The 14,768-nt window shown below is 43.2% G+C and overlaps 1 protein-coding gene across 3 annotated transcripts in view; it reads left to right on the top strand.

Moving 5' to 3' along the window:
* Window positions 1-4: 4 nt before the first annotated feature.
* mtus2a (microtubule associated tumor suppressor candidate 2a) overlaps window positions 5-14,768 on the top strand; it is a 44,648-nt gene continuing 29,884 nt past the window's right edge. For all 3 annotated transcript variants that reach the window (XM_079651544.1, XM_079651543.1, XM_079651542.1), the window contains exons 1-2: window positions 5-162; window positions 11,234-13,474. In XM_079651544.1, coding sequence (XP_079507670.1) covers window positions 11,471-13,474 — 2,004 coding nt within the window. In that variant the 5' untranslated portion in view covers window positions 5-162; window positions 11,234-11,470. The remainder of the gene's footprint in view (window positions 163-11,233; window positions 13,475-14,768) is intronic.

Raw genomic sequence — 14,768 nt, 5'->3', positions numbered from 1 at the left:
TCCTGTCCGCAAGATCTCTCTCTCTCTCTCTCTCTCTCCTTGCACTGCGAGTCAGAAAGAGAGATAGAGAGCGAGTGGACACACACGCGTTGTGTTTCGTTTTGCTACTCTACTGCATATGACCTGCATTCTTGGATGATTCAACACCAGAGAAACCTGAAGGTAAGTCGCACAACTGAAAACACTGCGGGTTGGTTGTATTTGATTCTTCGAAGTCCCGCATCGGTCTCTTTAAGAAGTGTCGCAGGTACTTTGATTGTATGATTCGGGTCTTGGTGTTGACTCGGTTCGCTATACGCATGTTTACATACATACGAATCTGATGCATTGATTTTGAGCACGCACAATGCCGTGCAGCTTGTAGGGGGAGTTGTGTTTCTGCAGAAAAACAAACAGAAGACCTTAATATTGAAGTTGAGCCGCAGATCGCAGTGTAAGTGGAGCAGTAGAGCAGAGCATATTGTGGCTGGAGAGAGAGTGAGGTCAGACAGGGAAGAGCTGCTGTGATGCAGCAGGTCAAGTCTCTGCGGGTGAAGCTAATGATCACACGTAGATTATCCAGGCTTTAGACCTAACCTGACCATGATCCACTGTACTGAGACATACTAAATAATTTACAATGTGCATTTTTTTTCATTTCTATTATTATTATTATTATTAATGTGTTAGTTATTTGTGGTCACCAATTTGTATTTTAATTTCCAGCATCAAGACAAACAAATCTTAAATGATGACATGAAGGGTTGCCAATTGTTTTATAGCTGTATTGAAGTGCTGTTATGCTGACATAGCCATTTAATGGAAGTGTTTTTTAAAGAGCAGTGTAAAGAATGAGGAAAAGGCTCTCTCTAACTCATCAAGGACTTTTTTTGCACAGATATTGGTTTTATTTTGTCAAATTCCTCCATTCTTAATCTTCCCGTTTCCTCACTTCACCTTATTATTCCACATTTCTCTTCGCATAACTCATGTGCAAAGCCGAATGCAACTGAAATGCACAGTATGTGTATGTGCTTTAGCTACTTTATTAACAATACTCATGTCCTCAGCCTCACCTTTAGGCTACTTAGAGGCAGGGGAGGATAGAAAGACAGAAAGGGGTGGATCAAGTTAAGGTGAGCAAAATGAAGGCAGCATGTCTTCCACACTCAGCTGTCTCCAGTCCTGAGTGATTGGTGTCTGATGATCAGGTTGTCCTTGAAACTGTGTGTGTGTGTGTGTGTGTGTGTGTGTGTGTGTGTGTGTGTGTGTGTGTGTGTGTGTGGGGGGGGGGGGGGGGGCAGTTTTCCTGTATTTGTTAGTGTGCATCACATATCTTCACTTACTGAAATTAAACTTGTTTAGTTGATTAACTTTGCACAAGTTCACATAATTTAGCACTTGGCTTGGCTGCCCAGACATGTGGTTGATGGACCCTGTGCATAAAATGTGTTTTATAAGTGTTTTTTTGTGTTTATTGGAATTGTCTGCTGCCAATATCGATCCGGGTATCACAGACTTCCCACGTCTACGGATCATCCAGTCCATCTTGCTAAATCTTGCCATTCCCTCCCAGTCATGTTGATGTGGAGTTTGACGCTGCATCAAAGTAGGGCAGCAGAGCCTGTGGCCTCGGCTGTAGCTGCTGTTCTAGATGCTGATGCATGTGTGATTGGTTCATTACGTTTGACCTCTGCAGAGTCTGAACGGCGATCAATTCAGCAAATCTCTGCCAGGAAAACCACTCGCAGTAGTGTGTATATGAGTGTGTGTGCGTGTTTCGTTGTAGTTCTCGGGCTCAGGTGCTTATGTATGTGCGAGTGTTCCTGCAGGTGAGACCATTTGTCACAAACCCCATGAGTGTAGCCTCAAGGTCATTTTATAGGACAAAACGGAGGAGAGGAAGGATGAGGGAGGGAGAAAACTGAGAGGATAAGTGAAGGAGAAACAGGAGGAAAGTATGTAGCCTCTTTAATGTATGTGATGCGTTGTATGTATTCTTTCTCCTTTATTCATACACAAGTGGTGTGCAAATTGATTCTACAGTGGTTCCTCAAAAGACAGAATGACAGAAAGATGAGGCTGCAATTATTCCTCTCACCTGTGTTGTGATAACTCATAATTGAAACATTTTAGAGGCATCTCTTTGCTCAGTAGAAGAATGGTGCATGTGTGTGTGTAGATCTCAACACATGTGCAAACACACACACATTTTCAAATTCTCGCTGCCTTTGTCTGTGAGGTGGCAATGAGCTTGTTGTAGCTCCTCCCCTGCAGTCACAGGCAGGACATCAGAGGCTGAGCAGAGGCACGCCTCCACTGATCACACACACACACACACACACACACACACACACACACACACACACACACACACACACACACACACACACACACACACACACACACACACACACACACACACACACACACTACCCTTTTCACTTGTGTGTGTACACATGTGCGTCAATTTGCTGAGTTTATACACTCAGTTTAAGGGAAGTGCAAATGTATTTTGGTGTATTTAAATAACATTAAAAAAACTGTAGCAGTAAGTGCTATACTTAACTTGACTTCAGAAAAGCCACAGTCATTTATTTTTTACGATACTTTACCAGACAGTACATTCTTTTTGAAGCCTCTTCCTGGTTCCCAAAGATAAACTTATCTTTCAGAGCAGCCATCCTGAGTTGCCCCGTCCTGCACTCTCTCACCTTTCTTTGTCCAATGTATGAAAACAGTCTGTTTCCTACCCACACACAGCCGCTTCAAACCCTTTCCTTATTCTTTCTTATGCACATCGTTACCACCTCAAAAACCCTCAGCTTGCTCTATTCTCCGCTCACCTCTCACTGATCCTTTGCCAGTTTTCCCTCCCCCACACCCCTGGGCTTTGCCACTTACACATTACACATGCATACACACTCTCACACATTGCAATACAAAATAGATCCCCCTCCACCCTATATCACCTCCCCAACCCCATCTCCTGGCTCTCTGCAGGTTCATTTGTTACGCATGTTCTCCAAATAAACAGAAGTGACTCAGCCGGTCTCAGTTGCCTCTCTTTGTCTGGGCTGTCTCGTCTCCCAGCTTTATGTCTGACTGTGTACGTGTGCGTGCGTGTGTGTAAACTTCCTCACAGTCCCACAGAGAATTCTACTATTGCAGAATGTGTTTTGCTGCAACTGCTTTGCATTTTGAAGTGAACACCTTCCCTCTCCTCTTTGTCCCCTCATACAGTTGCATCCTCCAGCCAGGCAAGAGTTAATATTTTTCTCTGCGACAGGAGTGAGGGTAGTGGGTGGAGGGGCTTTGCTAATAACAATGCGGTGCAAACGGCAAACAGCGTGGACACCCCTTTCTCTCCTCTCCTCCATGCCACCCTTGTCTGCATCTATGCTTTAACTGCAGGACTCAGTGAACCAATAACTCATAAGTCTCGTATCGGTTCCTAATTCTCTCCTCCAGACAGCAGCGGACAGTATTTCTTATCACGCTAATCTTTTTACCGGTTCCTCTCAGCTTATTGTTCCCAACTCATTGTCATTTCTATTCTCATTTCATGCACATTTGTCTTCCCTTTATCCATCTGAACTTACATCCATTCTCACAGGCTGCCTGGCAGAGCGAAACCAGAAAGGAAATGCAGGACCATGTCTGATTTAGTGGAGATTCATTTCCAAGTACTTGCCAAAAGCAATGCTAAAAGAAAAATGATAAGTAATGAGATTTCTCCTCAGTGAGTGTGCTTCTGCAAGACACATTTCCTCCCAGTGAGAAGCTGTCTCTTTGTCTCTACTCCTGCTGCAGCAGTAGTCTCTGCCTCAGTGTGTTGTTGTGAGTAGGATGAAGCCATGTGTAACTTTGCAGACACACAAGCAAGTGCATTCATTGAGCTCACATCGGAAATCAATCTTGTTAGTTTAGGTTTTGAATGTTCTTTGGGATTAGTCTATTTCCTTTTTGAATGCAGTTTGTCATCGTGTCCACAGTGTGAATAACATCATTGCGTGTGAACATGCATTGATGGATGTGTGAACACGTGGTTTCATTTTTCATTTAGCCTCGGCTAATAAATCCTGTTATCAGCCTCTTTTGCTTTTCCGACGATTTCATAGCAGGTCGCAAATACCATTTCAATACGGGAAATAAATCATCCTTTATTGCAGATGATCCAATTATATCATTCTGCTTATTCAGTTAGGTATGACCACCCACTCTGACCCCAGATCCTGCCGAAATCCTGTTACAGTTCCCCCCTGGCGATACAGAGAGATTCCCCCTGGGGTCCAACTGTGTGTATGTGGGAGAGAAGTGGGAGAGAGAGGCAGAGGGGAAGAGAGGAGGGATTATTTGGGCAGATGTAGTCTGCTAATGTGCCGGATGGAGATGGGATTGATCACTTCACCCTGCCCTCATTAACTCTGTATTATTAAGGTGGAAGAGTTGATGGAGGGAGGGAGGGAGAAGAGAGGAGGAAGAGATAGGGACACACATGATACAAATATTTTTGAGAAAGCATTAAAACACATGGGAATAACTGCAGGGGTGACGCTTAATTGAATACAGTTTGGAGCTATTTGAAACTGCAGTGAGGGAAGCAAAGATTGTTGACAAGGAGTGCAGAGCAACTGGAGGGTACTATTTCTGGATATTTCCCAGTTCTGTCTCACTGTTCTCTGTGGTGGTAATCCCTCTGCTGTGCATGGTGAGCTGGTGCTTGCTTCACACATACAAGGCAGAGTTTAATGAATCATCACTTGTGAAATTCTGTCTACACGGGGCCCATTGTGTCTTCTGTGAAAACGAGCATTTAGCTTATTTCGGTGCTATTTCTGTGTTGTGTTGCTGACAGGGATGGGGAGGAGAAGGAATGGATGACTAAAGCTTAGCTTATTTCTGAATAGACTTTCTCACTAAGCCTTATCCTGCTGGATGATTATATGTGAATAGAATACAAAGTACAAGGAGAGACGAATACAGATTTATTTGACTCCCAAAATGTACAAAATGAAGATTGTCTCTCAACATTTCTCGGTTTATGTTCGTATGTGTAAATGCATCCACATTCTGCAGAGTGTAAATGTTCACAAGTTCACACTCACATTCAGCTCACACTCTCACACACACCAACACAATCCAGGAAAGTGTACAAGGACATGCAAGGATGATGTCATTAGAGATTCATGACATGCTTGCAAAGACACAGCATGTAATGAATTAGAGGATTGGAGCAGCTACAGTGCATCAGAATGTAAACCCTGCAATAAATCTAATTATGTCATGTGCTAACGCTCAGGAGTCATACATTACGGTTTCACACACGTCAACGCTCTGTCCGTTTGTGTTCCCTCCATCCCTTTGGTTTATTTTCCAGTGTGCTGGAATTTACATCTCTACAGATGTGTGTGTGTGTGTGTGTGTGTGTGTGTGTGTGTGTGTGTGTGTGTGTGTGTGTGTGTGTGTGTGTGTGTGTGTATATATGTGAATGAAAGAGAGATGGTGTGTTGTTGGGGTTCCCCTGGGACCAGCGAGCTATAAAACCTGTCTGCTCTCCATTGGGGGAGGAGAGGAATAAAGCAAAGTGCCAATGACAAATGGCCCCTGTTATAGCCACATGTGCTGCTGGACCGACAACAAAGGCGCCACCAGTGTGTATGTGTGTGCATGTGTGTGCACGTGTTGATGTGTGTGTCTTTGGAGGTGAGTGTGTGTTCAAGTGAGGAACAATGCGCTCATTTGCACATACAGTCTTCGTGTTGTTACATGTGTACACAAAACAACTCACTGACATGGAAATAGTTGTTTGTTACATTTCCTGCTTGGCCTGACTTCCCCACAGCTTTGACAATAAGACTCCATATGCTTCTAAAAATCCCCATCATTACAAATATTTCCCTTTTTTCCCCTCTTCTATCAAACTCACTGATTCCCCTATTTAAATAATATATTCATTAGATAAGGCGATGCTATCCTGGATATGTGTGTGAGATCCGATTGTGCCTCAGATCAATTAAATGATACATGACTCAAAAATGAAAGCTATCTTTATAATGGGAGTATTTTATATACATTTTTCTTTTCTATTCACAAAGAATAAAGAATTTGAGGACTTTCCCCTTCTCTCTTTAAAAAGCCTACGTTCCCTACATCAAATTTAAGAAATGGAAATCCATTACCCTTCTCTGACCCCTCTCCCCTACCAATATTTAAATACAGTTCCTAAGAGAGAAACACGCATCGGATACAGTTTATTCTGGGCTTCTCTGCTTTTTGAGCTACCTGCAGAACAACAATGCATGAGACAGAAATATATGTTAACAGTTTCACCAATGGGAGTAATGAAGTGCTCATTAGCATTATATATGGTAAAGGAATTTCCGTAATTACTATTCTCTGCTCTCTTGGGCTTGATTCAGAAAGACACTTCAGAAACGGTGCTCTATAGCTCGTATGGAGGTCCATGATATACAGTATTCCCTTCCGTCAGCCTAATTAGAAAGCAGTGGCTCTCCTGCATCAACTTCCTTTCTGTATCCATCTGCATGTCTCATCCCTCCCACCTCATGTCTGCTTCTCGTTTCTCACCCACACAGACATGCTCAGAGAAGAAAAAGGATTAAGCATAAGGACAGCCTTTCTCTTTTCTAATTCTCCTAGACTTGATTTTGCCCTTCATTTCCAGTGAGTCCCTCATCAAGTGTCACTCTCAGCCCATCATTTTCCAAATCTTGCTGTGGTTAAATGCAGCACTTGATGGGTAAGGAGCCTGGTGAAAACCACAAATTCCTATCCTTCACTGAATTTGATCACCGCTGAGATATGGTCTGATCCCGCCCCATGCTCTCAGCACTTCAGCAATCCTTCTATCTAACCACTCAGGGAGATGATTGCTCCTAGATGAGCACTATGTACCGGAAGGGGGGGGGGGGGAAATCTCTTGCTTTCACTCATCTTGTCCACTGTGTGTATGTTCTGTAGTGCATATATGTGTGAGTTCACATGTGAAAGTGTTTCACAGCAGAATGTATGCATGAGCTGTGAGTGTAGAAGCATACAGCTGACCTTCAGGACAGTCTCTTTCTAACGCTGACCTTTTTTTCCCGATGGAAGGTGCAGGGGTCAGGATGTCTATTCTCCAATTCCCTGAGATATGGCATTGCCATGACAACACAAGCAGGACTTTTGAATTATCCCCCCTTTTCTTCGTGCTGTTTCCCCGAGTAATTACGTCAACTTCCTGAAACAAAGCCTGACATCGTTACATATTCCAGCCCAGATCAACTCGGCATGCATTTATGCAGGAAGTATATCAGTCCTCTCTGTGCTGTGAAACAAATCACACAGCAACCAAAAAGTCAATTAAGTAGAATTTTTTATTCGGAAATTAGTTACCACAGCAACATACACAATATCAAATCAAATCAAGTTTTATTTATAAAGCACATTTAAAAGCGATTTTTGGTCGAGTCAAAGTGCTGTACAGTACATGTAACACATTACTACAATCACAATAAAAGACAACAAATTACAACAGATATAAAAAACACAGGGAAAAGTCAGGAGTCGTGCTCCGCTCTGACTAGAAGGCCAGGGAGAAGAAGTGTGTCTTAAGAGTAGATTTAAAAAGCCCTAGGGTCTGGGCCGACCTCACGTGGAGGGGCAGAGTGTTCCAGAGCCTGGGGCCAGCTGCTGCGAAGGCTCGGTGCCCTCGAGTTTTGAGCCTGGTCTTGGGCACTACCAGCAGCAGCTGGTCAGCAGAGTGAGCAGACCTTAAAGCTCTGGCTGGGGTGTAGCGCTGGAGGAGTTCAGCTACAGTATATAGGCCGGAGCCAGCCCATTTAGTGCTTTAAAAACAAATAAAAGGATTTTAAAATCAATTCGGAACCGAATTGGAAGCCAGTGCAGTGAGGCCAGAATTGGGGTGATGTGGTCACGTTTTTTGTGGCCAGTCAGAAGACGTGCAGCTTCGTTTTGGACGAGCTGCAGGCGTTTAATTGAGGCCTTGTCCAGTCTTGAGGTTACGAAGGCATTAATAACCCTTTCTATACATCTCATTTATAAATGGATGTTGTGTAAAAAATGAATTAGTTACTACATTTGCTTGGAGCACTGTTGGCAGCAGTGCATATACAACTCATACAGCCAATAATGGTCCCAGTGTACTGCTGTAGTAGTGCCGTGTTTCCTCTGCTAAAAAAAGAAGGAGCTTGATGATCAAAGATATCCACATTTGTTACATTTGTAGTTGCATAATTCATTATTCATTTATCAGCTCCTCGCCAACATCTGTCCTGCTTCTTCTCTTCACTTCTAAGTTAACGCGACAGCAGGGAGAACCTGTCTCTTTTTTCTCAAACAAAGTCTCATAAAGCATCTAAAAATACACCTGTTTTAAAAAAAACGTTTATCATTACAACATTTCATTCACATAGTCACAGACAGGTTTTTTGTCTGATTATGTTTAGGGTTTATGTTCAGAATGGTTTTGTGTGGCTCTTCTGCGAGGTGAAGCCTAACGTATTGTTGTTCATCCTCTGTGACCGAGCTCAGCCAGGACTGCTGTCATCAGCACAACCTCCAGTACTACATCAGTGCCGTAATTGATCTGCCACCATGTCCTCTCAGAGAGTTCTGTGCCTCTCTAACACAACTCTCTGTCTCCCTCCCTCTCCCAATCCCTCCCCTTCCCGCCTCTGTGTATCGTGTGTTTTATAATTAGCTAATGATTTGATTGTGTGCACCAGCTGAGAGTAAGTATTAGTAGAGTTCAGAGAGAGTATAGACGACAGTGTGTGGATGGTAATACATGTTGTTTGTCTATCTGTCTACCACAATGTAGTTTCCCTTTTCCTGGAATCCCTGCAGAATATAACAAGTAGAGTAAGGACATAGACCAATATCCAGAGATGGCAAAAGTAAACACAACTGACCTCCCTTTATATTAATAGAACAATAATGTAATTGTTAGCTAATGAATGTTTCCATGCTGACCAACGGCAACATGACAACGTTTCCATTGGTCCCTCTTCTTTAGAGAAGACCAGGAAATGATGGATACACGGATCGTGTTCAAATCAATAGGCACGCAATGACTCTAAATAATAATGATCACGCCACCAAACACACATTCAAACTAAAGGAACCAGCCTGTTTGGAAAATGTGAGAAGTAGAAAGTACAGGTATTTGTGCTAAAAATGTAAGAAGTAAAAGTAAAAAGTCATCAGAAAAATAAGTAGTGGAGTAAAGTACTGATAACAGAAAAATGTACTTAAGTACAGTAACGAAGTATTTGTACTCCACTACTTCCCACGTCAGCCAATATCTGATAACACATCTGGTGTTATCTATTGTGTATCTGGTTTTTTGTGTATTTGTACGGCGACCTTGAGAGCCTTGAAAGGCGCCTATATAAAATAAATGAATTATTATTATTATTTATTATTATCTGATCAAATTACTATAATGGCAAGTAAACATGTTTTGATAGTGTTACCATTTTTGCCATTTGGCTCTTTTGGGTCTTTTATTTTTTCGTTGAGCAGTTTACAGATTCCCAACATATTCTATAAACTGACTTTCAGATCTCCAAATCACTTCTAAGATGACCTTCAGGACTACAAATACTATCCATGAATGTTTCCCCTTCCAGTGCCATTGGACAAACTGTAGCTCAGCACCCGATTACAGCAGCACCAGATACACCACGGAGCAGTTCACGTTGTTCACTTATATCGAGCCACAGGACACACAGAGGAGCACCTGCTAATGACTACAGACACCCTCACTGCAAGGATAATTAGAGGGTGGGAGTCCTATTTGAGCTTAAAACGGCTCATTCATATTCAGAGTGATGGTTTAAAGATACACATTTGTCTACCTAATGACCCTCTTGGTTGAAAAACACTACAAAATGAGAGGAAATGTGATTTTAATTTAAGCCTACAAGAGTATGTAGAAGCAGTTTTACTCACAAGCAAACAAAAGATACTCTCCTTACAGGGAAAGTGATATTGAGTTCATTAATATTCTGCGGTTATAATGTGCCTGGTTCAAGGCATAAGGAAAATTCCTCATATAACTCTTGCATAATTATGGATAGTTGATGGAGACACCCAGAAGTCTTTCCTCTGAGAACAAACACAGAGTTGTTCCATGTTGTCAGAATCACTCAAGTGTCTTGGGTGTCTTGTTGTGTGTTTTTTATGAAATCTGATATGATTAAACCATGCTGCGACCGCACTGCCCTGACTTGACATGACAAAGCTCACCGACACATCTACGGACTGAACCTGTTTCTATGGCTCCACCGTTACTTTGAATTGGTGTCTCTTCAAAGGGACACAACCATTACAATCTCTCTAGCCTCCCCCCTGCAATTCGTTGCCTTTAAATGAAGCAGGATGTTCTGTTGCGGTGTAAAATCAAATCCTGGCATTTGTTAAACTACCCATATGGCGTGTTAGAGAGGACGTGTTGAGAGAAGAGTGTCTCCTGCAGTGATCAAACCTATAGTATGGATTTATCCCTCTTGAGCTGGTGTTTTTCCAATGCGCCCATGACAACACCCACATATAATGTTCATGTTTTCCATGCTGGGAACATGCTTGCACTTGAGCATATAAGAGAGACAGTTTGCTTGCACTGTATTATATAAAAAAAATATTAAAACATATTTTATTGCAGATGTTTTTTTACCCTATTTTGATACTACCTTCTCTTTTTCAATGTCTCTTGAGAGAAAAAGCTCATTATAAAACACTTCGCACCCTTGCCTGTCTTCCTCCTCGCCTGTCTTCATCAGACATCCCCAGGGTGAATCCTTCACTTACATACAAACAGTCTGACGCCTCAGCTACCTACCATTTACCTCTTCACTTATCTATTTTCTTCCTGCTCTACAGTAAACATCCAATCATAATTTGATAATGGCATCCTCGTCCTATTGCTGTACTCTGCCTGGTGGTTAAACCATGAACATTAAAACGATTGCTATATATAGAATTACATTAAAAATGGTTCCAAGACTGTCACTTCCTGTTTTGCCCCCAGTATCTTTTTGTCCCATGGGCAGGAACTAAAGAGAGCAATATTGTGAGCTGTGCACAGATGATTTCAGAAATTGGCGCTACCAAGACCAGACTAAAAATAAAACATGTTAAGTGGCTTGGGGGAGAGAAAAGAATGGGCTGCTTCCCAGGCTCACTTATTACCCTTTCTTACAGTTTGCTTCCTTTTCTTTCATTTCAGACTGAAGAAACCCCCATCTGCTCAAAGACAGCTTTGTAAACTCACAGTCAATGCAAGATAAGTGGCAAGTTAAAGTGAAACTGCTTCCTTGAGATGACATTTTGTCCTTGGAACAATCGAGTGAAGAGCCATCATCACACCGTTTCTGAAGACGAGAGACAGGGAAGCCTTGTGACTCCCTAAATGGACTCAGCACCCTGCAGGTGTCTTTGAGCGTGCAGAAAGAATCGATCGAACATGAGCATCCCAACTGGTTTCCAGGGACTTCGGGTCAATGTTGAAAAAGGAGAAAAGACTGGAAACAAAACCCAGATCCAGTTTCCCCGATCTGGGAATGATAATGCTTATCGATTATCTTCCACTACCGATCAACGAGGGAGAAGATTGACACATGACACGGGATATAGCACAAGCTCCATTCCTCCTTTGGTCTCGCAACGCGATTCCCCGGACAAGTTAGTGATCTGGGGCTCCGAGCAGCGTTGTTTGGAGCCTGACCTCGAAAAGTTTGAGCTTTTGGACTGTCAGGAGATACATAAATTCTTGGGAAACAGAGATCAGGATGACGGCGATGACGATGGAGGAAGTTTGAGGGACGGACGAGACGACGGTCCCATGTCCATATCCTCAAGCTCAACTGCCAGCTCTGCTTCGACCGGCGTCAGGAGAAATGACAACGACAACAACAAAGTGGAGAGCAGAACACACCGGGACGCAGAGGTGCAGAAAAGGATTGCCTGTCATAGCACTGAAGACTTGGACATATGTGTGACAGGCTCAGGAGAGAAACGGGACAGCAGGTCAGGGAGAGACAGGGAGAGACGGAAGGGGGGTCTGAAGGAGTCCAAGTCTGAGACAAATGTATTCGTCTCCAGTCTGTCAGCTGTTTCTTTCAGCGGGAGTCTGTCAAATGTGCTGGATAGTGGCGGAGAGGCGCAGTCCCACATCTCTCTGTCCTACTCCAAGACCAACCCTTATTCCCATACAAACCAAACTACCTCAGCCCAGACCAGAACAAGGGCAGGCTCTGTGGATGCCAACCAGAACTCCCCGCCACCGTATTCTCAAGAGAAACACGAGCATCCTCCACTGTACAGGCAGGATCAGAGACAAGAGGATTTAAGTCAGTATAGAAATGGATTGTCTTTTGACGGTGGGCTGGGCCAAAGGAGGAAGGCAGGATTTGAGGAGAGGGTGCTGCCACCGAGACGACAGCAGCTTGTCAGACCCCTCTGTCAGACGGAGATGGGAAGAGCCAGGAGCTTAGCAGAGCCCAATACTTATCAAACTCAGACAGGGCAACCTTCTTCCCCCAACCCCTTCCCAGATTCAAACAGGAAGTTTACAAAGTCAGCTTTACGTGAACCCTCAGATTTCTCCAACCTGTACAACCCTACTGGAGTGTCACAGCCCAGGCAAAGCAACCAGGCCCCTCCCCCAGTAGAAAAACAGCCTGCTACAACTGCATGGCGAAATTCAAGTCCTTCCACTATTGAGAAGAGACCCCAGACTCAGTTCACATACAGAAGGAATTGCTCCAGTCCCAACAGGATGGGGATTGATTCAAGGTCATCTACCCCTCCCCACTCTCCTCTCAGGACACCCCAGGGTTCACCTCGCAGGGAGCCCTCCATGTACATCGTTTCCAGGAATATCCCTGGAGTGGTTCGACACCTCCCGTCAGGATGCAACCCCGCTGTCACAACATCAGCTCAGGGCTATGGCAACATTTGCATGAGAGCACCGGTGAAAACCAATATAAGCACAAGTGGAATTCCCAAAGCGCCTCCTAACAACCAGCAGAGCCACAACCCCAAAGAGAGCTCCCCATCACCTAAACTCAGACCCAAAGGAGTCCGGCCCAAAATCATTACCTCGGTCCGAAAGAATCCTCAGTTTAAGCCCCAGGCTGCTGACGGACCTTATCAGGTTTCCTCTCTACCGTCCAGGCTGTCAGCGTACACACACGGCCAAACAGCCCCCTCCTGTAAAGACAATACAAATGACCCCTCCAAGCCAGACTCAGACACCAGAGGACCCCCAGTGCTCAGTGCCTCCAATCTGCTTTATGACAAATACCGCCAAGACATGCAGACAAACATCTATCCATCAGGAATAATGAGCAGGAGTATCAGGCAGCCCGGACACACACACACCGTCCCGCCTGCACACACACACAGCCATTCAGCACCCCCGAAGCTAGGCAACAAAGCAGACTCCTTCTACAGGGCACCGTCAGAGGTGAGTAATGTTTGTCATAACTGTGAGTGTTGGATTTCAAGGTTTTATATAAATGTTTCTTAAGGCAAGGCAAGTTTATTTATATAGCACTTTTCAACTCAAAGCAATTCGAAGTGCTGTACAGAAATGAAAGACATTAAGAGCATAAAACACATTAGAAACATTCAAAAGCAAAGATAAGGAAACATGAATAACACAGGTACATGAATAAAGGTTACAGTGCAGTGTGGGATGTGAATAGTTCAATTAAAAGCAGCGGCAAAAAGAAAAGTCTTCAGCCTGGATTTCAAAGTAGTAAGGGTTGCAGCGGACCTGCAGGTTTCTGGTTTGTTCCAGATATTTGGCAGTATCCCTAACCACATTCTTAGATGAGTTCAACTCTTTCAGAAGTCTCGTGTTGTTCTGGCTTGTGCTCATTCTTATTGAAAAAAAGCCTTTCTAGGATTAAGCACAATCACCGTAACAGTGAAGAAAAGACGAGATTCAATTACGACGGTTCCCTTTTCATTAGCAGGAGAGAATTACTTTTCTTATATCCGTTATATCACACACATCACGCACAAAGACAAACCTATTCTGTTCAGTTTGTTGATTCCGTTTCATAGGCTGAAGCCCATGGTTTCGCTCCCTCAGTAGCCCATGTATAATTGATCAAAAATCTTTTGCATTTTATTCCTACTCTTTCAAGAGCTGCTCGTTATCCCTTATTGATTCTCATTAAATAGCTTCATTTGGCATTCATATTCCTACAGCATCAAACACCAACGAGCAGAAATAAATAGTTAATGCATGTTGAAGAACAAAGCCCCGAGGGACAAGAGGAATCTTAATGCCTTCTGTGTCACCGAATGTTCGTTAGCATTTTGTTCTGCACACAAGCTCTAGAGAGAAACACTTGCTCTTGAATTAAGCTGATGATGTTAAACACTTCATGTTGCCTGATCTTAGTATCCCTGCATGTCATTATAATGTTTAACACTTCTACTCACAGCATACAGAAGGTCTATGGACACACTCCAAGATGCAGAATTGTTGTTATCTACTGCACATGGTTATAAATATACTGTTTTTAAATGTTCTGTTGCTGTCTGTCCAAGCTATTATAGGTAAAGTATATTAGGTTTAACAATAATAATATCATGCTAGCCAGTCTTGGATGGTAAACACATAAGGATGTACGCACATGTAAGCAGGAAACCTTGTTTTTATGGCACAGACTATTACAATTGTGAAAGCTTAACGTTTTTTTTTTTTTTACACCAATCGCAAACACATGCATGAATCAAAAAACTAT

This window comes from Notothenia rossii (assembly GCF_949606895.1).
Source record: "Notothenia rossii genome assembly, chromosome: 9".
Taxonomy (NCBI): Eukaryota; Metazoa; Chordata; class Actinopteri; order Perciformes; family Nototheniidae; genus Notothenia; species Notothenia rossii.
Note: the sequence above shows the minus strand (reverse complement) of the source record. Positions and strands in the feature narration are given on the sequence as shown.